The sequence below is a fragment of the Phyllostomus discolor genome, chromosome 2 (genome assembly GCF_004126475.2).
Source record: "Phyllostomus discolor isolate MPI-MPIP mPhyDis1 chromosome 2, mPhyDis1.pri.v3, whole genome shotgun sequence".
Lineage (NCBI taxonomy): Eukaryota > Metazoa > Chordata > Mammalia > Chiroptera > Phyllostomidae > Phyllostomus > Phyllostomus discolor.
In genome coordinates, this window is record NC_040904.2 from 120,835,259 (window position 1) to 120,859,400 (window position 24,142).

General features: G+C 37.3%; 3 protein-coding genes across 6 annotated transcripts in view; 1 reads left to right on the forward strand and 2 right to left on the reverse strand.

The window, feature by feature from the left end:
• The window catches only part of ASPN (asporin), a 35,188-nt gene extending 31,760 nt beyond the window's left edge, over positions 1-3,428 (reverse strand). Inside the window, exon 1 of one of the 2 annotated variants that reach the window (XM_036018432.1) lies at positions 3,184-3,428. In XM_036018432.1, coding sequence (XP_035874325.1) covers positions 3,184-3,230 — 47 coding nt within the window. In that variant the 5' untranslated portion in view covers positions 3,231-3,428. The remainder of the gene's footprint in view (positions 1-3,183) is intronic. The other variant, XM_028531982.2, reaches the window with a different exon arrangement.
• Positions 1-24,142, forward strand: part of LOC114512850 (centromere protein P) — a 284,496-nt gene that overhangs the window by 148,697 nt on the left and 111,657 nt on the right. The gene's annotated exons all lie outside the window — the stretch shown is intronic.
• The window catches only part of ECM2 (extracellular matrix protein 2), a 43,123-nt gene continuing 40,950 nt past the window's right edge, over positions 21,970-24,142 (reverse strand). For both annotated transcript variants that reach the window (XM_028531978.2, XM_028531980.2), the window contains exon 10: positions 21,970-23,484. In XM_028531978.2, the coding sequence (XP_028387779.1) occupies positions 23,316-23,484 (169 nt within the window). In that variant the 3' untranslated portion in view covers positions 21,970-23,315. The remainder of the gene's footprint in view (positions 23,485-24,142) is intronic.

Genomic DNA, 24,142 nt, shown 5'->3' on the forward strand with positions numbered 1-24,142 from the left:
CAGTTCTGCAAACCCTATCTTCCTTTCTCTTCCTGCTGTAGTCATGTTGCCCTGCAACCTAGGAGAACCTGGGAATGGGGTGCAGGCTAGGATGAGGAGCAGGTAACACATAGAGGAGCAGAGGTGGAGGACCCAGACAAGCCAGTCACACAGATGACCGGGAGGAAAGAAGCTGTGTGTTTTGGGGCAGGGTTGTTTCTCTTCCATATCCCCTCCTCCTGACCAGCTCACCCATGGGGTCAGGAGGCTCCTCCCTTCCTTTCTTCCTTCTATACTCTCCTTTCTTACACTAAATAGTTATGTGAGACCCTCCCTGCCTTAGATGAGGTGGAGACTCTGGCCTGCTGATTAGACAGTGGCACATATGTGGTAGTTAGGAAGCTTTCCAGGTGATGGCTGGTGGGGGCAGTGACCTGTCATGCCTTCTCAGGCCCTTAGTGAGTGAGGGAGGAGACCTGTGGAAGCAGGAAATGTCATCTAGTTGGAACTTCCTTCTAGTGTTGGAGGTTCCTCCAGAACACTCTGGACCAGATAGTGTGTTCGCTGTCTGCTTGCTTGACTCTAGTGAGAGAAATCAGGGAGCATACCTCATGGAGAGGCATCCAGTTTCCATTGTTGTTCATCTGTGGTTGATACGAAATTCTTTATGTTGAAACCAAAAATGCCTTCTGGTATATTCATCTCTCTTTACTAGTTCTGTTTTCTATTAGCCATGTAAAATTAATCTTATATTTTTTTATTCTCATATTCTGGTTACTTGAAAAGAGAAGTCAGACGAAACTTGATTTCACGAGGAACTCAACATTTACACCCTTGATCTGAGATGCTAAAGCCTTTATAAAGTACAAGAGATTATAGACCCCAACCTTACCTTACCTTATTTTATTTTAGCAATTTTTTTTATCAGTAGAAAAATATTGGAATGTCCAGAAGAGAATACTATATAGTAATGGGTCTTTCCCTATTTTCAGAAAGAATATAAAGAATAATAGTTCTCCATCTTAAAATGATGTGAATTTTAGGTGTTTGTCTTATTTTAAATTTTGAGTGTATTAATATACACTCAAGTTCTTACTTGATTAATTTTGGCAGTATTTAAGTCTTGGTCTCAGGAAGACTCAGTATTTTCCCAGTTTAGACCAGTGTTGCCAAAGGTTTTTACTCATGGAAAGATGTGGATTTTGGTTTCAAGTTTCTCTTCATCAGAATAATATTTGGAATATTATTTTGATACTAATGCTGTTATTGATTGAACCATGGCACATTGGAGACTTTTCTTCCATTGCCCTCTTTGACATCCTAAGAAGCTAAGGCCAGTCTCCTCACTCCTGCACTGTCTGCATGGCCACCTCCCAAGTCCTCATCCCACAGTGACTTCCAGATAGTAGCCAAATTGTCCTCAGATAGCACAGGGTAAGAAGTTTGCCCATGTTTTCAGGACTGGAAATGAGGCGAGGAAGTGTCTTTCTGAATTTGCACAAGCTCCTGTTTTCCACTTCAACATTCCACAAACTTAGAGTGGAAAATTTATCTAACTGAAATGGTATTTCCTCTTAGACACTATTATTAAGAAAATAAGTCACTGTGCTTATAACTCCTGTGTTTGGCAGCATTTCCCCTTGGCTGAAATATTTCTATCAGTTCTCAAGTGCCAGTATGTTTCAATCTATAAATATTATATAACATACTCTGTGCATTCATAGATGGAATCTAGACTAAATTCAGGTGTAATCAAGGCAGAGCCTTATAAGTGAACAAGTAAGGTTAACATCCAAGCATGCATTTGGAAACTTATTCACAGTACCTTTTGGTCATGGAAACATACTTTTATAGACTATACTTTTCTTAAAGAAATAATTAACTTTATCTTAGAAGTATAAATAGCATCTCAATAAAGAACTTGCTGGCTGCTTTTCCTTTTATATCAGTTTTGTCCTTCATCAGTTTTTCAGTGCATCTAGCAACATAGCTGCTGTCTTAAAAAGCAAAAATTCCTACCTCTTCATTTTTCTGCTGATTCCTATAGTGCCTTAAGACTTGTGCTTATAAAAGTAATCTCTCTTGCCTCAAATCCCAGATCAGGTATCAAATATTCCTTTTTAATATTTTTTAATAAGCAGTAGTTAGTTGTAATAGAAAACTGCAGTCCTGTCATCTGCCCATCACTGTACAATATTGCTAAATATCAAAAACAAACAAGATAAAAAAATACTTTCACATATATGTGCACTTTTGATTTATTTTTATTTCTTTTTTTAAACAGTGATTCTCAATAGGATTAACTTTAGAAAGTACTTTATTTTGAGAGACATATAGAACCCTAAAGCTTCTTTGTGACTTAATTTTACACATGTGGCCACAGTTCATGGCCATCACACATCTGATAGATGAACAAGAAAGAATGCTCTACTCTGTTCATATTAGGAGGGAGTAGAATATCAAATACATTCCTTAGTCTTTTAAAATCTGAGATTTAATAAAAATTTTACTTTGGGATGAGACAAAGGAAATTTTTGTTTTAAATTCAGACTTTATGGATTTTGTGAAAAGAAGTTCCTAATTTTTTATATTGAATAGAGAGCTAAACTGTTGCTGAGCATTACTCTTTCTTGGCATTATATGGCTTCCATTTTAACTGGGCAGTGCCATTTCATTACAGAAGAATAAGAAAGACATTTATCAAGGGGAAATAGGAATATTCAAATGTAAGTGAAATGACATTTGAATATATATATTTAAAAATATATTAGAAAATAATCATAGGTTTACATTTCAAAAGAATTATTTACTGTTTTATTTAATGTATTTGTGATATTCTCATACTTCCTAATCATTAGTTATTAAGGTAATATTATTTTCCTAAAAGAAGATCCAGATGTTTGCTTGAATGATTTGTCGAGTCAGCCATGTGAACATTGTTGGTGAAGCATAATGACAGGCTTTTATTTAGCTGTAAAAACAGTCACAATTATATTCAAAGTAAATTCATTATATGTAAAACATAAAAAGCTGTATTAACTTCAGATTGATATGTAATTAAGTACTGATTTTTAAAGAAATTATACAAATCAACTTTAAACTTTATCATATAATTTACAAACATTTAACAATACTAATATCTCTATAATATTAACTATAAAATAATTGTATACTGGCACATGAAAAAAATACATGAAAACATACCTTGTAAGAAGAGAATAAGCCCTCTTGAAAGTAGAATTTTCCACCATGTACTGTTTATCTGTAATGTAAGTATTCTCAGGTACTTTTTAAGAAGAAAAGACAAGGTGTTACATTTAAAAGAAAACCCTTCAGCAGAGCCTTGTGTGTCTGTACCCTGGGTGACAGCCCAGGAATAAGCTGCTTCCACAGATTAGCCCATGTTAGTACTGAGAAGCAAGATTAAAACTTGTTGCTGCTCATGTGTTTTTCATCACTGTTTGTATTGTAGCCAAGACTTCTAGCTAAACTCTAGACGTCTACTGGAAGATTCTGAAGAAAAAAAGTGTTTAATAATACATGGCAGCTGGCCATTGAAAATACAGTGATAGTCATTCAAGAAATACCTGATTTGAAAAAACACTTCATGAAATTCTTAAATGAATGAATACTGATCAATTATAAACTTAAAAAGTATTTACCTTATATAGACCAACAAAATACTTATCATTCTTAGTAAAGTGTATAAACATTATTGAAGTATAAACCCAAACTCCAGAAGTATCAGAGACAGGAGCCATGTTGTTGTTTTCTTCTGGTGACTAAAGCTATTACATAAAGCATGCTTCTCAGTATTTTCTTTAAAAACTTTTAGACCTGCTCTAGGCATGGCAGGGGAGCTGCCGAACAGACCCAATGTAATGTCCCAGGTCTCTCAGCCTATATGCCATGATACAGGCATAGACACCTGAATGCAGGTGACACCTGCTTGGACTTTCCCTTTTCAAGAGAATATTAGCTGTGACCACACAGTTTTTAGGGAGGACTCAGGAACAGAAAGACACCATTATCTGAGAAGAAAGTCATTGTTAGCATACCCTTACCCACTTACTCCTGAGAGAATGCCCAATTCCTACATCAAATAAGACATCATCCTTCGAGAGAGAACATTTTCCTAAGTGAGAATTAGTCAGTCTGGTGAGAAAGACTGACTAATGCTAGGTGATGCCATTGGGTCTCCCGATTTTCAGATGTTGGGGCCAGCCTCTTTGCAGAGTGTATTTCCAGTCAGCAGGGTTTATTGTTTCCTGACGTAAAGATTCTGACTGTCCTTTCCCTCCTCCCAGAGAAATGGCAGCCACAACCATAGAGAGAGTACTGTGCCTCAAATGGGCGCGTGGCCAGCCCCCACCTAAATAAAATACCCCTCCTTGGAACTCAAGGAGGACAGTCTCCTATCCTGGGCCTGAAAAGCTTCAGGCCTGCAGCACCTGAAAGGTGGCAGTCCTCCTGTTTGGTTAGAATGCTCACATTCTCATTTATTCAGTTATGCTTAGTTCAAAACAAGGTACATGTGTTACCTTGATAAACTGGAACATCTTGAAAGTTGAACTGGATTTTATTAACCTGAGTTTCATCAGAGCAGCAGCTGTAAATGGAAAGCCCTTGGGAAAAATCACATTTGTCCTGCTCAATGTTTTCTTTCGTTATTTAACTTTCAGTTGAATTATATATTACAAAAATATGAACACATCATATGAACACACCTTTAGAAAAACCTGTGGTTTAGAAAAGTGAGGTTTTTCTAAAGGTATGTTCATATGATGTGGCAAATGTGATTTTTCCCTCACTTTAGAAAAACCTCACAAAAAGTGAGGTAGTCTCTCTCCTCTCCTTACTTGTGAGCCCTGAGCTTGTCTTCCTCCAGTATCAATTAATTTTCACAAACTAAACTAAATCTCTGTGCTCCCAGAGCCCTCTACATAATCGCTCTCTACAGAGGGGACCCTGCCTGTCCTCAATCACTATAGCCTATTTTCTGAACTTCACATAAATGAATCATTCTTACAGTACATTCTCTTTTGTGTCTGGCTTTCTTCACTCACCCTTATGTTTTTGAGATCCATCTAAGTCCTTGTGGTTAACAATAATTTATTCATTTTCATTATTGTATGATATTCTGTTAATGAATATGCCACAGATTATATATTTTATATATAGTCAACCTGGTTCATTCCCATTTGTAGCACAGCAATGAACATTCAAACATTCTTTTTTTAACATATCTTTTAAAATATATTTTATTGATTATGCTATTACAGTTGTCCCATTTTCCCCCCTTCACTCCCCTCTACCCTGTACACCCTCTTCCACCCACATTCCCTCCCCTTTAGTTCATGTCCATGTGTCATACTTGCAAGTTCTTTAGCTTCTACATTTCCCATACTATCCTTACCCTCCCCCTATCTATTTTCAACCTACAATCCATGCTACTTATTCTCTGTACCTTTTCCCCCTCTCTCCTCCTTCCACTCCCCTGTTGCTAACCCTCCATATGATCTCCATTTCTGTGGTTCTGTTCCTGTTCTAGTTGTTTGCTTAGTTTCTTTTGGTTTTGCTTTAGGTGTGGTTGTTAATAATTGTGAGTTTGCTGTCCTTTTACTGTACATGTTTTTTCTTTATCTTCTTTTCTTAGATAAGTCCCTTTAACATTTCATAAAATAAGGGCTTGGTGATGATGCACTCCTTTAACTTGACCTTATCTGAGAAGCACTTGATCTGCCCTTCCATTCTAAATGAAAGCTTTGCTGGATAGAGTAATCTGGGATCTAGGTCCTTGTTTTTCATGACTTGGAATATTTCTTTCCAGCCCCTTCTTGCCTCTAAGGTCCTTTTTGAGAAATCAGCTGACAGTCTGATGGGAACTCCTTTGTAGGTTACTGTCCCCTTATCCCTTGCTGCTTCTAGGATTCTCTCCTTCATTTTTACCTTGGCTAATATAATTATGATGTGCCTTGGTGTGTTTCTTCTTGGGTCCAACTTCTTAGGGGCTCTCTGAGCTTCCTGGATTTCCTGGAAGTCTATTTCCTTTGCCAGAATGGGGAAGTTCTCCTTTATTATTTGTTCAAATCCATGTTCAATCTGTTGCTTTTCCTCTTCCCCTTCTGGTACCCCTATAATTCGGATGTTGGAACGTTTAAAGATGTCCTGGAGGTTCCTAAGCTTCTCCTTGGTTTTTTTTGAATTCTTATTTCTTCATTCTTTCCTGCTTGCTTTTTTCTTCCTTCTGGTCCACTCTGTTGTTTTGAGTCCCAGTTTCCTTCCTATCACTGTTGGTTCTCCATGCATCTTCCTTCATCTCTTTTATGGTAGCCTGCATTTTTTCATCTAATTTGCAACCAAAATCAACCAATTCTGTGAGCTTCCTGATCACCAGTGTTTTGAACTGTGCATCTGATAGGTTAGCTATTTCTTGGTCGCTCAAAAGGATGAGTTCTGGAGCACTGATTTGTTCTTCTATTTGAGCCATCGCTCTCTTTTTTTTTCCTGGTCTGGTCGCTCTTGTTATGGTGAGGGGCGGAGCCTTAGGTGTTCACCGGGGCTGGGCAACCCAGTCACTAGATTGTTACGTTGTACGTTGGGGCAGGTGGGAACAATGGCGGCAGCCCCAGTGTCCTGGGATCTCAGTCCCTTCCCTGGGATCCTGGGCTGTGCACTCTGCCCTGGTCCACAATCGCAGCCTCACTGGGTCCACCAGTTGCCGCTTGCATACTCAGGGTCCACCCGCTGTGCTCCCCGATGGCTTACTCGCTCTCGGTTGCCTTAGGCGCCCAGCTCTCCCCACACTCCTTGTGCTGCGACCCGTGCTCGTCTCTGTCCCTCCTACCAGTCTGGATGAATGGGTCTACTTCAACTTCTTGGCTGTCCAACTTCCATTCAGATAAATTCTCTGTCAGTTCTGGGTGTTATTCTGCCTCTAAATTGGTGTTGTTCTAATCTTGGTTGTGCGTGGAGGTATGGTGCATCCACCTATGCCTCCATCTTGCCGGAAGTCCCAAACATTCTTTATTGTCTGATGCTCATGTATGAATTTTTGTTAGACTCAAATTGTTGTATTTAAAAACTATGAGGTTAATATTGGAGAATTAGTTTTACTACATCAAATAATATTGCTAGGAATCATAAATAAGCGGCACATTATTACATGGTAAACAGAATAAATTACAAAACTGAAAAAGCAATAATCTCTGTACTACCATTTTATGAACCGAGACATGGATTGCTATAAAAGGAGCTTCAAGCCAGATTTCTTGCATGGCTTGAGGTATTTCAGCCATGTAAAGATAAAAATAAATTGCTTAAGCCAAGCTCATGTATAATCTCTAAGACCCATTCCTGACTACCTCCTACTTTAGAAATGGAGTCGTCCAAACCCTAACAAGTGAGAACTGGAAAATACCTTAGAAATCATCTTGTTCAAATTAAGAATCCCATGAGTAACGATTAGGAATGAATGTGGCCACACTGATGTCTTTCTGAGCTCAGGTACCACACAGGTGATCCACTTTTGTGGTGTCCAGCAGCCATTTTTGTGCCTCACCACTTTTTCTGCCCTCACCTTCTAAGTACATTGCAGTGGATTATTAATGGTATCATCTAGTGGTAGCTACAAGGAATCTATTGGTTCATCCTTTCATTCAGTGAATTGTATAAGTGCTATGGAGCAAAGCAAGATTGGGGGGACGGGAGTGATCAGTCACTAGAGAAGCCCTGAGGGATGCATGGGAGAGTGCCTTGCAAAGAAATACCTAGTTTAAGAATGCCCTAGACCATTGAATTCTAGGATATAAGAGATGTATGTTCTTTATACATAACATAAAGGTTGTATATAATAGGCATTCACAAGACTTCTGAAAGGAATGGATGGTTGTGATTTCATGGTTTTGAATGTTCAGGTGTCCCTGATAGTGGACTAGGTTCTGTGGTTTATAATGAATTGCCTTTATACTGTATGTCATGACCCTTGGGCAGAAAACACTACAGATGTGTTTTCTTTGGAGCATATAGTATTTCTTAAAAAGCAGGAAATTTTATATTAAATCAACATTTACAGAATATCTTTAAAAATCAATCTGACAAAGTCAGCTCTTAATTCCTGTGCAGTTCCAACAATTGGCTAAGCTCATAGCAACCTCCTTCAAATGGGCTTCTTGTCCCTGGTTTTGGGCTTCCTCTCCCTTCTCTACCCCATGTGCTGTTGAGGACTTGCTTCTGTGTCATGCAGGCTGAGGGAGATTTCTCTCTGAAAAAAAATTTATGTCATAAATTGTCAGCTAAAATGAATTAAGTTTATGAAAAGCAAAGGACTTACACAGTTTAGTTTATAATATTGTGTGGGTGTCAAATATTTTTAAATAATGCCTTAAAACTCAATTTGTTTTGAAGAATAGGTACAAGTAATGGTTTTGTTTTAAATCAATTTCCCAGTACTTTCCACTGAAAAGACTTGAAAACAGAGAGTGCATCTAAGTTCCAGATATGTGTTTTTAGGGATCATTTCCTAATAGAGGTACCAGGTAAGGGCCAGGAAAGTATGAGGTGTGCCTGAAACATCTCGTACCAATAGGCATAAAACTGTACAGAAATTACTGTGGACGTGTGAACAGAACATAGAAACCAATGTGAAGGTAGTTTGAGCATCTTAGAAAGAATAAGGGTGGGAATGAATTATATAATGGATGAAATGAAAAATCTTTTCTATATAGTAACAGAGCTAAGAGTGTCAAAAGAGTCAGAGCTTCTCCTGTAGAATGCCAACTAATGAGTACAGAAGGAATCTTAGAGTTAAAAAAGCAGTACTGTGAAACCTCCAATATAGTGATTGATTTAGGCAGAGATAATGGAAGAACCGCTAAGTAAAAGATTATTGGATGGCAAAATATTCAAACAGATTAAAAAATCTTACCTTACAGCCCTGGCCAGTGTAGCTCAATTGGTCTGAGCATCATCCTGTATACCAAAAGGTTGCAAGTTCAGTCCCTGGTCAGGACACATACCTAGGTTGTGGCAACTGATCTACGTATCTTTCTCACTTTCACATCAATGTTTCTCTCTCTCTCTCTCCACACCCAACCCTCACCCCCCTTCCTCTCTCTCAAATTAGTAAACATATTCTTGGGTAAGAGTTTTTAAAAAAGAGATTCATAGAGAAGATTCATAGGGAAGTGATATGTTATACTATATGCAACTTACATTCCAGTGGAACTGTTCTCTGCAAATACAGTCTAACCTTGGTTCTTGAACATCTTGGTTTTCAAACAATTTGGTTCTCAAACAAGTTGTTTACAGAAAAAATGTCTTCATCGTCTAACAGAACTTTGAGTCTAAATCTCTACCCCTCTCTACCCCTCAACCCTAGTATGCTGATATCTTTATGATTGGTTACGTGTCTCTCAGGCAACAAGCAAATGAGATTCAGTTTTCGAAGAAATTGCTCCTCGAACAGTTTTCTGGAACAAATTAAGTTTGAGAGCCGAGGTTCCACTGTATTATGTGTGTGGGTAGATAGATAGATGATAGATAGATAGATAGATAGATACAGATATAGAAAGAAGGAGATTAAGTGAATGTGAAAAAATATTAATTGGTGAATGTAGATGAAGAGTATATAGATATTCATTGTATTCTTTTAACTTTTCTACGGCCTTAAAAGTGTTTCTAAATAAATGGGGGAATAAATGCTAAGTGAGGAAAATAAGGCCATTTGCCTTAATTTTAACTCTTTGATTTACCCTTAATTCTAGTTAAATATTTACATGTAAAATTTACTTTCAGTTAATTAAGGAGTTACCCAGAAGGCATTTTTAACCTAGGTTACATGAATACCTAGAGGATTTTGGAAAGGTTATATGAATTTTTTGATACATGCAAAGTGTTTTTATGTGTTTGTTTTTTCTGTATAGAAGGTTCATCATAGTTTTCATCATATCTTCAAAGGAGTTTATCCTTCAAATAGTTAATAACTATTGCCCTATAATAGTTTTACAATTTATAGTGCATTCTGTATTCTGAGTATCAGAATACTAGTTAAATTTGCATATCAGACAGTGCATATTTAAGTTTAGTAATTGTGAACATAATCTCAACTTACTCAAAACAAATGAACGCTCATCAGATTCTAACTTATAAAAATTTTGCTTTTATCAGCTGATAGTTTAATGTGAGTTTATTTGACCACAGACATTCTGTTTCTTAGGAACACACAATGACATTTTAATGACATGATGTATTTCTTTTTCAAACTAATATATATTTAGTGCAGTCACATGTCATTTTTAATACAAATTGCTTTCCCTTGTTTGAACTCACGTTTTTCACATTTTGTGCAAAGGAAAAATATTCTAGACTATAAGTTTTTATTTTATTTATGTTCATGTAGAAAAAGAAACAACTTTAAAGCAGAACTAGTCATGCTTTTATTTCTTAGTTGTGTGGTCACTAAGCTCTGTTTACCAAGTCAAAACATTCACTTCTCTGCAAATAATTGTGTGACAGAACAAATTTCAGCATGGCTTGTTTGTTCCTGCTCAGTATGTTGAAGAAGACACATGAGTAATAGGTTAGAATATGCTGAACTGTTGTTTAAGATACATTGGATTGAATGTGCACTAACAAGTATGTACAGTATTTATGGTATATTTTAGTCTTTCTGGAAAAAAAATTAAATGCCTGTGGATCTGTTGGATTAGGTTCAGTCACAGGGGCAGTAATGAAATAATTAAACTCCCCAGGAAAAGCATCTGCCCAGAGCATGCTGCATCTGGCTACAAAGCAAGAAAGCCAAGGCTCACTCTATCCCTCTACATTCCCATGGGTTATTTTGGAAGTAGGAATTGATCTGCAGAGCAGGTTTATTGATCAAATACTCTTCTAGCCTAGCTGGCTATCTTTATTTCTTAATGTTTAAAAAACCCTCATCTGAATACATGGTTTTATGATTATGGGGAGGGAGGGAAGAAAGGAAAGAGAGAGGCAGAGAGAAAAAGAAGAGAAACATTGATCCCACAGTTACTTCCCAAATGTGCCTCAACTGGGGAATGAAATATGCAAAGTAGGTATTCACCCTGACTGTCAATCAAACACGCAACCTTTTGGTATACTGGACGACACTCCAACCAACTATGCCACCTGGCCAGGTTTATCTGGCTACCTTAAATACAGTTTTTAACCTGTTTAGGTGTTCAAAGTAATCACATTTATTATAAGTCAGATTCATTTTTCTTTCTAATCAGGATTTTTTTTAATCTGCATTTTTTCTTTCTAATAATCAGGATTTTTAAAAATCTGTCGATGTCCATGACAGGAAGCAGTTCAGACTCTGTGTCCTAGTTTCACTTTGCATTTATGGAGCCCCTGCTGGAGCACATTTTACTCCGGTTCACCCTGCTCTGTGCGATGGGTTGCTTGGGATCACTGCTGACATGGCAGCAGTGTCTCAGTGGAGCCTGGCCCTCTGCAGAGAGTGTTTGCTGACCCCTGTCTTAGTGTGAAAGGCCCACTTATTTTCCCACTGTATTTCACAATTTGATAAATCAGTTTACTTGAGTAATTAATATCTGCCATGATAAGAGGCCTGGTAGCCTTGAGCAAGTCATTGAACCTTTCTGCCTGCTGGTTTCCCAGCACCTGTCAATGAAGTGGACACTCACCTTATCTAACATTCATTCCCTGCCTAGCGGTGTCATGGACATCACCTCATTTAACCTTCCCGGCAACATTGGGAGATAGGTGTTGTTCCTCCCAATTCAATGGATGACTAACTGGAAATCAGAGTCTGTCAACCTTGGCCAAGGCCACAGCTAGTAAGGATTCTAATTCAGAACCACAATACTCACTCTTGTTTAGAAGTGGCCAAAAACTACTGACTCTTTTCGTGGATACTTTTACTATTTTTTCATTTTAAGCTGACCAGGTATCTGATTTCACATTCAACTATGGACAGAGGAATAGTTGTCATCATCAGTCTGTAAATACTTCTCCTATGAGGAAACTCTGTTTTCTAAATAAGGGAAAGTAGTGGAATAGATATCATACAGGGTTTTGCTTGGCCCTTTGAGGTTTCACTTTAACAGCAGAATCTCAGTATTGTATTCTTCTATGTCAGCATCTGTGATCCTAGTAATCTATGGTATGTTTAAATGATGGGTTTGGAAAACATAGTCAGTGTTTCAGCATAATGTTGCTATTGTGCAGAACAATGAGTTCATTCCCAAGTATTGACCAGTTGTCAAAACATGACTTAATTGTTTATAAAATATGATCTGTGCTTTCTGATCATACCTGATGGAGGTATTAATAAGAGAAATTATCCCTTAATAATTTTATGACTATATAAATCCTTTTCAGTTCCATTTTTTACTTTCACTTTAGAAATCCTTAAAATTTACAGGTTCCTTTTTGTTTTGATTAGGGGCAGTGTTAACATCAACTTCAGTCAACTTATAAATTGATTCTGTTTAAACTAGGGGATCACCAGCCATTTTAGCACCTACTTCATGCACAGAATACAGTGACCCAAGAAATTAATCAAAGTTTTACAATCTTTTGGGAGAAACAAGATACAGCAGGTCCTCAAATAATGTCCTTTCATTCAATGTTGTTTTGTTACAATGTTGATGAGATTGTGTAGAAACTTAACTCATTTATATCATTTAGCCTATGATAAAATTGGTTTTGTTATACATAGTTTAAAGTCACAGAACTCATCAACTGTATTAGTGAGGACTTACTGTCTACCTCCTACCTGTCTATTGCGCAACACCCCACATATACTAAGAAACAATCCATATAGACCTAACTCATAATATCAGATCTAACCCTTTTTACAAGGAAACTCCATACTGTTTTCCACAGTGGCTATACCAGTCTTCATTCCCACCAACAATGCATAAGGGTCCTCCTTTTTCCATGTCCTCACAACACTTGTTTGTTGATATATTGAAGATAGCCATTCTGACAGGTGTGAAGTAATATTTCATTGTGGTTTTAATTTGCATTTCTCTGATGATTAGTGATATTGAGAATACTTATATATGTCGATAGGCCATCTGTAGGTACTCTTTGGAGAAGTGTCTGTTGAGGTCCTTTGCCCATTTTTCAGTTGGATTGTTGGGTTTTTGGGTGTTGAATTGTAAGAATTCTTTATAAATTTAAGACATTAACTGTTTATCAGTTTTATCATTGGTGAATATGTTCTCCAGTTCATTGAGTTGTCTTTTCATTTTGTTTATGGTTTTCTTTGCTATGCAAAACCTTTTTATTTTGATGTAATCCAATTTGTTTTTTATTTTCTTTTGTAGTCCTTGCCTGAGGAGATATATTAGAAAAAAATATTAATAAGAGAAAGGTCAGAGATTCTAATGCCAGTGTTTTCTTCTACAAGTTTTAGTTTTTTGAGTCTTACATTTAAGTTTTAAATCCATTTAGAGTTTATTCTTACATATTACATAAGAAAGTGGTCCAGTTTCACTTTTTTGCATCTATCTGTCTAGTTTTCCCAACACGATTTATTGAACAGACTGCCTTTACCCCATTGTATGTTCTTGCTTCAAGAACAGGCCTTTTGCCTCCTTGGTTTTATTGCAATTTTAACTGAGATTGTCTACTTAATTTTTCTTTCTGCTAGTTTATTATTGGTGCGTAAAATGCAATTGATTTGTGGATATTTATTTTGTATCCTGTTACTTTCTAAATTTATCTGTTCTAGTAACTTTTTTGATGGAATCTTTAGGGCTCTCTACATATAATATGTCATCTGCAAACAATGACAGTTTTACTTTCCAATTTGGATTTTTTTGTTTCTTCTTGCCTCATTGCTGTGGTTATGACTTCCAATACTATGTTGAATAGAGTGGTGAGAGTTTACATCCCTGTCTTGTTCCTGATATTAAAGAAAATGCTTTAGGTTTTCCCCATTGAGTATGATATTGACTGTGAGTTTGTCACATGGCCTTTATTATATTGAGATATGTTCCCTCTGTTTCCACTTTGCCAAGAGTTTGGGTACTGGATTTGTCATCCTTTTTCTGCATCTTTTGAGAAAAAAATTATGATTTCTATCTTTCATTTTGTTTACACGGTCTATCATGTAAATTGATTTGCAGGTTTTATATTAACCTTGCATACCAGGAATAAACCCCACTTGATCATGGTGTATGACAGTTTTAATGAATTGCTAGATTTGGTTTGCTAATATTTTGTTAAGGATTTTTGCATCTATGTTCATCAAGAATATTGACCTTTAATTTATTTATTTGTAGTGTTTTTATCTGGTTGTGGAATTAGGATAATGCTGGTCTTGTAAAAAGAGCTTGCAAAGTCGTCCCTTCTTTTGAATTTTTTTGGAATAGTTTGAGAAAGATAGGCGTTAATGCTTAAATGTTTGATTAAATTTGCCTGTGAAGCCATCTAGTCCAGTGTTTTGTTTTCTGGGAGTTTTTTTTTATTATTATTATTGCTTTGATTTTATTAGTTATAATTGGTCTAATCAGGTTTCCTGATTCTTGCTGATTTGGTTTTGGAAGATTGTAAATTTATAGGAATTTATCCATTTGGGCCTGATGGTCTAATTTAATGGCATGTAGCTGTTTGTAATTATTTTTCTTTAATGCTTTGTAATTCTGTGGTGTCAGTTATTACTTCTCTTTCATTTCTGATTGTATTTATTGGGTCCTCTCTCTTTTTTTCTTGATGAGTGTGGTTAAAGGTTTGTCAATCTCATTTATCTTTTCAAAGAATCAGTTTTTGGTTTCAGTCTTTTGTATTTTCTTTTAAACTCTATGTCACTTACTTCCTCTCTGATCTTTATTTCCTTCTACTCACTTTGGTCTTTGTTAGTTAGTGCTTTTTTTAGTTACTTTAGGTGTAAGGTTGGTTACATTGTTTATTTAAGATATTTCTGGTTTCTTGAGATAGGCCTGTTAATTTCCCTATTAGGACTACTTTCACTGTGTGCCATAGATTTTGGGTTGTTGTGTTCCCATTTTTATTTGTGTCCAGGTATGTTTTGATTTCTCCCTTGTTCTCATTGCATAGTAACTTGTTTGTGTGTATTTCAGTTTTTTTCTTGTAATTGATTTCTAGTTTCACAGCAATGTGCTAAGAGAAGATGCTTGATACGATTTAAATCTTATATTTATTGAGACTTGTTTTGTCTCTTAATATGTGGTCTATCCTAAAAAAATGTTTCACGTGTACTTGAAAAGTATATATATTCTGCTGCTTTGGGGTAAAATGCTAAGAAGATATCCATTAGAAAACTCTGGTTTCATGTGTCATTTAGGGCCTTGTTGACTTTCTGTCAGAAAGATCCAGTGTTGTCAGTGGAGTGTTAAAATCCTCTGCTATGACTCAGTTACTGTTGATCTCTTCCTTTATGTCCATCAATATTTTCTTTATATTTAGGTGCTCCTATGTTGGGTATGTAAATGTTTATTAGGGTTATATCTTCTCATTGGATTGCTCTCTTTATCATTATGTAGTGTATTTCTTTGTCTGTTACTATAGACTTTATTTTAAAGTCTATTTTTTCTAAGGGTTGTTGCTAGAACAACTTTTTAAAATTTCCACGTGCATGAAATTTTTTTCATACCTTTACCTTTAGTCCGTGTGTGTGTTTCATTCTAAGGTGGGCCTTTAGTAGGTAGCATACATATGTGTCTTATTTTACTATCTATTCAGCCACCCTTTATCTTTTGATTGAAGCATTTCAGCCATTTACATTTAAAGTGTTTATTGATAGGTACATATTTATTGTCATTTTATTCTTTATAACTATGTTCGTCTTTCTTTTTGTTTTTTTCTTACTGTTAAAGAAGTTCCTTTAACATTTCTTTTCCGGGCTGGTGTAGCTCAGTGGATTGACTGCGGGCTGCGAACCAAAATTTCACAGGTTCAATTCCCAGTCAGGGTACATGCCTGGGTTGCAGGCCATGACCCCCAGCAACCACACATTGATGTTTCTCTCTCTCTCTCTATGTCCCTCCCTTCCCTCTCTAAAAATAAATAAATAAAATCTTAAAAAAAAAAAACATTTCTTTTTATACAGATTCAGTGGTAATGAACTCCTTTAGATTTTTCTTGTCTGGGAATCTCTTAATTTCTCTTACAGCTTTAAAATTATAGCATTTGTTGAGTAGAGTCATCTTGCTTGTGGGTCCTTGCTTTTAATGTTTGAATATTTCATGCTAATTTCTCCTGGCTTGAAATGTTTCTGTTGAGAAATCAGCTGACAGTCTAATGGGAACTCCTGTGTAAATAACTAACTCCTTTTCACTTGCAGCTTTTAAGATTCTCTCTTTGTCTTTAATCTTGCCATTTTAATTATGTTGTGTTTTGGTGTAAGCCTCTTTGGGTTCTTCTTGTTTGGAACTCTCTGTGCTTTCTGGACTTGTCATTTTGCTTCACCAGGTTAGTTAAATTTTTAGTCGTTATTTCTTTAAATAGGTTCTTAATCCCTTGCTCTCTCTTTTCTCTTCTGGTGGATGTTGTTACATTTTATGGTGTCCTAAAACTCTCCTCCCTAAAACTCTTATTTTCTAAAATTCTTTTTTCCTTTTGCTGCTCTGACTAGATGATTCAATTCTGCTTTGTCTAACCTACTGTTGATTTCTTCTAGTGTATTCTTAGTTTCTGACTGCTTTTTTAATAGTTTCTGTGTCTTTTTTTTATGCTGTTGAAGTCCTATGTTCCTTGAGCATCCTTATAACCATTGTTTTGAGCTCTGTATCTGGTAGATTGCTTGTCTTTATTATGTTCATTTCTTTTTCTGGGGATTTCTCCTGTTCTTTCATTTGGTGCATGTTTCTTTGTGTCTTTATTTTGGCTGCCTAGCTATGATTGTTTCTATGTATTAGGTGATATGCTGTGTCTCACAGTCTTGGTGAGGTGGCCTTATGGTAGTAGGTGTCCTTGGGACCCATTGGTGCAGTCTCCCTTTTCACCTGGGTGCTGCTGGAATGTCTTTTGTGTGGGTAATGTGAGCCTTCCTGTTATAGTTGAGTCTTTGTTTTTATCCTCACCTGAGGATATGTTTATTGATTTTAGATAGAGAGGAAGAGAGGGAGAAAGAGGGAAAAACATCCATGTGGAAGAGAAACATCAATCAGTTGCCTTCTGTATGTGCCCCAGCTGTGGTTTAAATCCATAACCTAGGTATGTTCCCTGCCTGGGGATCAAATCCTCAACCTTTGGTTGTACACCAAAAGTTGGTTGGATGTTCCAACTAACTGAACTCTTGACCAGGGCTACTGATGAAATTTGATTGCTGTTGGCCCTGTATGCGTGGAGTTGACCCTCAGGCTTGCTGACTTGAGGCATGATTTTGACCACAGTATGTAAGCTGCTTGTATAGGTGCTGACCATAAGAAGTAGCATTTGGCTTAGCTGGGTCTGGTGCCTCATGAGATCTTCCTTTGGATCTACTGCTTGTGGAGCTAATTGGGTCCTTCTCTGATGTTACCTGAAGTCTGCCACTGGGCATGTTGGTTCTGGGAACCCTTGGGAGGGACTCTAGTGCAGATCAGTGTCAGATACTGCCTTTGACTGGTTCTGGGCAATCTGTTTGGAGCTACCAAGTGATCCACAGTTTGTGGCTGCCTCTGCTGGGCATCGGTTTGTGTGGGAATGGCCAAGCTGCACACCAAGGTGGGCTTCCAATAGCTCTGAACCCAGGAGCAGGTCAGCAAAAGGCCCAGTGCTCCCTGAGATCACCTCTGCTTGTTTTTACCTGATGGCTGCATGTTAGGTGCGATCACTGAAAGAGCCTCTGATGGTATATGAGTTGCATGAAGTAGGTTCTTAGTGAGTCACCAGGTTCGGGTAAGTGGTATTTCCCAGACTGATACAGATTGAAACTTAGTTGCAGTGCTGGGTCAAAGGCAGGTCAGCAAAAGTCCCAGGATACACCAAGGCCAGTTTCTACCTGCTGGGTACCCACAGAGTACCCTCAGACCTTTGTGGTAGGGGTCTCAGAGAGTCATCAGGAGGAGTCCAGCAGCATTTATCAGGCTCAAACAAATCAAGATTTAGCCATGAAGGCAGGGCTCTGTACCAGTTGCATTTGCAAGGAAAAGATGGGTCCTATTCTAGAACCACACAACTCAGTCTGTCCTTTTTCCTGGCCAGACCTCCTCAAAAACTCTAGTGTAGCAGGGCAGACCTGCTGGGAGTCAGGATTGTATGGATAGTAGATCTCTCATTGAGCGGCAGTGCCTGGCAACCTCACAGGAAGGCGAGGTGAGCGACCCTGGCCTCTGAGCCCACCACTCAGTCTCTGATACTCCCTGAATTCATCTGGACTTCTACCCAATTGGTCCAGGCAGCTGAGTCCACCACAGGGCAGGAGCTCTGCAGGGCAAGGTGAGAGGGAGTTAGAAAGTTGGGACTCTTTTATTCCCCCAGGTTCATGCTCTGTAGAGGGGAGTGCTTTCTTGGCAGTGTAGGAGAAGGAACTAAGTATAGGAAACCTGGTGGTTGTTTCTTTAGCTATCTCTCCAGAGCCACACAACCCAGTCTCTCCTCATACAACCCTAGTTCACTGCAAACTGCTCTCCCTCCACAGGAGCCCAGGATGAGTGGCTGTGAATGAAATCTTCTGCATTGGCATTTTAAGAGGGTACCTGGGTTTCTAGCAGATTATTGTCTCTCCCTGACAGACAGAATCCCTGCTGTTTTCACTGCCAGATGCTGTGTGGGTGCCTCCTCCTGGCTCTGGTGCTGTGGGCTGGGGAGCCTAGTGTAGCGGTCTCACTCCTAAGGGAGGACCTTTCTAGCTGAGATATCTCTCCGGATTCTTAGCTACCACACAAAAGGTGCAGGGCCAGCCCTTTACATGTCTCTACCCTTCTTACCATTCTCACGGTGGCTCCCTCTGTAATCCCTGGCCATAAGATTTCTGCTCAGCTCATCTTCAGTTGTTATAGTCAGGTTGATTGTCCTATATTTTAGTTGTAATTCCAGTTTGATCCTGAAGGGAGGTGAGTACAACATCTACCAACTCCACTGCCATCTTGGATCTTCAATCAAAATCAGTTTTCTTGAGAAATAATTAACTTTAGCTCTTAAAGTGATGGTAGTGTCATTTGACAATGGAGGCTGAAGGAGAGATTATTGTATCTTCCTCACCCTGTTGGTAGTGCTTGCTCCCCCAGGTGCCTTTGCCTTCAGATTCAGAGGTATACCATGCCCATTCTCAGGCGTCCAGACTTTTCACTGTGGACTTCAATCAGAAGATATTGGTTAAGGCCAGACCCAGCTATGTTCTTTCTGTTCTTCCCAAGTTGTACCCACCTGCCTACCCTTGTCCTAGGGTCCTAACCTATCTGCCCCATAGTGAGTCTTGAAGGCAGGCAGAGATGGACAGTGTGTGAGCCTCATCTGTGTGCCCTGCAGCACTATGCCATATTGGAGCCGTCCTGCAGAGCTGTGTTCAGCTGACTATCTTTCAGGGATTTTCAGGTCAAAGGTCAGCAATCTTTAGTTATTGCAGAACTGCTTAGGGCTGATCTGATCCCATTCTATGGTGCTAGAGTTCTAAAGGAACAGACACACCAACTAAACTTTCTTGTTCAGATGCACAGAGTTTGGCTGCATCCAGGCAGTTGTAACCAGTACACCTGAGAAGCATTTGCTCAGGTCAAGGCTCTCCAACCTGGTTGCTGGGCAGAGGGTGAGGGAAGGACCAGGGGCTTTGGTTACACATTGTTTGTGAATCTTAAAACCTGGTGTGTGATATAGATAGTACCTTTTCCATTTGTTTTAAGGAAAAAATGAGGAGCAGTGACAGCTAGCCCTTTCTGATGGAAGCAAAGACTACTTTGTTCAAAGGGAGAGTCTTTAGGGACACTTCCATTCCAGAGCTCCATGAATCCCTTGCTGAGTCATGCTTAAAAACCACTGATCTATTCTAAACCTATCACTTTATAATTGAATTCAGTGAATCCCAGAAAAGTAAAATGACTGCATAATTGACCATCAGGGACCAAGATGGGCACCTAGATAGCCTGGTTCCTGATGTAGTTATATTGATTTCCTTACAATTCTAGGCTATTCATATCCTTTTCACAATAACATACCTTTGGTGCTTTTTTAACCTACAATAAGCCAAATCTCAAAATTAAAAAATATAGTTAGTATTCCTTGTACGTATGTGCAAAGATGACACCATTAATATATTCACACCATGGTGAGACCAGGACTTCCTTTGTATGCATATGTGTTAGTAATTGTAGCATATTTTTAAAGCCAACAGGGCATCTCTTTGTTTTTAACATTGTATTTTGAAAAATGTTCGCTGTAAGAACATTTATCACTTTTTTTAATCCTCACCTGAGGACATGCTCACTGATTTTAGAGAGTGGGGGAGGAAGGGAAAGAGAGGAGGAGAGAAATATCAACATGAGAGAGAAGTATTGATCTGTTGCCTTTCGCATGCACCCCATTGGAGGACTGAACCCGCAACCTAGGCACGTGCCCTGACCAGGAATCGAACGCTTGACATTTCAGTCTACAGGACGATGCTCTTACCATCTGAGCCACACTGACCAGGGCTATCACTTTTTGTTTTAATGGGAGCATAATGAAATTTCAAGACTGAAAAAGTTCAATGCTAGACATTTTATATTTTAAATTATAATATCAGTTGAAATAGCAGCGTCTTCCAACTTAAGAACAAAGCTTCCATCAGTCATTCTGGTTTTCAGCCTTCCTAAAGATTCTGCTCCCAACAGGGTGTCCCTGAGCACACAGTAGTATCTCAGTATGCTCCTGGGCCTGGCGTCACTTCAAGGTTGCTAGGAATGGCTGGATCTTCCTGGGACTCATCAAAACTGGACGCTCTTGAGCCTGGGGAATTTGAGGTAACCATAGGAAGAAGGGGCTCAGTACCTAATGTGGTTTATTGCCTTGCCACCTTGTTCTACTGACTTCATTATACCTGCCTATTGATTTGATTGTCTGTTTGATTTCCTGCTTATTGCCCCTACCACACTTTGCACTCCCTGATAGCAGAGACCTCATCTAATCTGTTCATTCCTGTCTCTCTCTAGAACAGCATCTGGAATACAGTTGATTAAAATCAGAATGAAAAATTAATACAGGAATGATTCAGTATCTGTGTGTGTGTTGTCCCAGGATGCTGATTCTGTTAAATCACTTTATTCATTTTGAGTCCCCTCTAACACTGATTTTGTTTACTGTTTAGATTGACTTAAATCAGCAATTTTCAACCTTTTCCATCTCATGGAAAACACTAATTACTAAACTTCTGCAGCACACCAAAAAACTATTTTTTGCTGATCTGACAGAAAATAGGTATAATTTTGATTCATTCACATGGGATGACTGTGGTTGTGTTAGCTGTTGTCATTTTTTTTTTAATTTGACAGTGTAAGAGAAAAGAGATCAGTGCCCATGACTAGTCAGTTATTGCATGTTTTAAAAATTCTTGCAGCAGACCAGTTAAAAATCACTGTTTTAAATCATTTAGGTTTATGTATTTATATTCGTACACCAAGAAACACTATACAAAGTTTCTTGTTAAATGAATGGATAACCATATCTTATTTTTACCTTTTATATACAGTTTGGCCAATTTAAGTTAGTTGATGCTCCTACATTCTGAAAATTGTTATAAACCTCAACTTTTCCATAAGATTCTTTTTCTGTTTTTTAGCCATCTGGTTTAAGCTTTGATTCTTGATACTAACAGTCTTCCTTGTATTATTTTTCTTCTTTATGTTGTAATTTCAAAATCCTAGATATTAAGAAAGAGGGCTTAGAAAGAAGGGCTTAGAAATGACCTGCTCAAATGGGTAAATTAAATTTTCGCAAGTTGACCAGGTTGACCAAGATGGGCACTCAGGTATCTGATTCCTGGTGTAATTATTTCCTTATCATTCCAGGCTACACATGTCTTTAGTGCTTTTTGAAATAGTCTTATCCATAATAATCAAATTTGAGAGCTGGTTGCTCTCAATTTTACATGAAAAGTTGGTAGTAATAAGTACACTCATGTATTCTACATTTTCCAGATGCTTTTCATTCTGTGGTTCTCATAACACCCCTGTGAAGTAAGGCTGGAAGGCTATAAGGATGGTGAGTGAACTATTAAAAGATTAAATAACTAAAGTTCGAAAGATTAGCATAACCTTCCCAATGATGTCTTAAGTTGGGCAGTCTGGTGCCTTAAGTCCCAGAGTGGGACTTAATTTCTTAGTCTGGTGTTATTCAAGACACAAAACTGATAGTAACAAGAAAAGTCAACACAATTTCTCTATGTGTCTGTTATAAATTACTTTAGAAATACAGATAAAATAACATTATGTAATGAAAATTCTAATGTATAGTTGTGGTAGTATCCAAAATGTAGTAAATATTAATAGCTTTATTGAGCTGAGTAAAAGAATATATACACTTGAGCAAACTAGGGCAAAGAAGATAGGTGCTAAAATGACCAATGGAGCAAAAATTTTCAAAAGCTCATGCAGTAATAGGTTTACATTTGCTCATGTATAGTTAAGGATAATTAACTTCCTTTAAGCAAACTCCACTGCTTTCCATAAAACACTTTGATCTTGAATAAAGAATAATAAGGGTGATCTAAATATACTGCTACTCCTTTTATACTTACAGAAAATTTTTAAAATAGTATAGAACTGACATGAACCCTTCTCCCAGCTTCCCCTATATTAAAAATCCCATAAATACCCCATAGTACAATTCTCAAAACCAGGAAATTAAGATTACAATAGTATTTTAATTTCACACATGTAATTAATAGGAGGAACTAAAGCTAACTCAATATTTATGTATATTTATACCAATAATGATAGCATATGCTCTTAAAGAAAATTAATAAATTATTGTTTTAACTTTAGAATAATAACACCCATTCATGAATTTTTTGTATAATTTTTTTCTCCCATTCATTCCTTGGTCTGGAACCATAGCATACATAATTTTTAAATGTACTTAAGGGGTTCCCAACAATACTCACAGGTTAATTGTAAAGGACATGCTTATTTTGCTCCAGATTCCTTCACTCACACTCAGCAGTATGTAACATCTTATTCCCAACTGAAAAACTTTGCAATGAAATGGCTTCTTTCTGGAATATGAAACTGAAAACTTAGCTACAAGCTCTAGAAGATTAAACTTTCTAGATATATTTTTGGTTGTTCATCTCTAGATTCATTAATCAGGTAGACTAGCATAATGATACTGAGTATAACATGACATGATATCTCTCTCATTGATGATAAATACTACTACAACAAATATATAAATACAGTTTATAAATGACAAAGGAAAATGTAGAATTACTTCATATTCTGTGGTTTAAGAATGATACTTGAATATGATCTTATGCATGAAAATGCATAGGGCGATATTTCTTCTGTTTTAATATAATTGTTTTCAAGATGAAGATATTCCAGTGTTGAATCATCGTCTTCTTCAGTACTGCAAATTTGTTCTGGAAGAATATTGCTAAGGAAAAATAGACATGAAAGTCAAAATAGTTGAAGTAATATTCTGCTTTCATAATTTAGGAGTTAAATTTTGTTTTTATTTAAAAATTATTTTGTTGTGAAATAAAATTGATCCTTTTTTAATACTGTATCCAAGAAAAAGTTCCAAATATGTCAAAGATCTAAATGTGAAAAATGAAGCCATAGATGTATTAGAATAAATAAAGTATACCCTGGAAGCAGGGAAAAATCTTCCTACTTGTGATTTAAAAACTAAAAGCATTAAGAGATGAGAATAATAAATAGATTACACTTTTTAAAATTAAGTTAAAAGACAAATGGCACACTAGGAGAAAATCTTCACAACTCATATTACAGATAAAGGGATAATATACAAAGACCTAAAAATGTAGATGGGAAAGGAAAGGAAAGGAAAAAGGAAAAGAAAGGAAAAAGAATGAAATAACCAGTTCACAAAAGAAAAAAATGAAATGATATGTAAACATGAAAAGATGCTCAATTTCATTTATGATAATAGAAATCTACAAATTGAAAGTATAGTGACATACCACTGTCACCAGATTTGCTACAAAAAATGTTCAAAAGCTCATCAACATGTTCTGACAATGAGGCTATGGAAGACCAAACACCAATGAAAGGAATTCATAACAGTATAC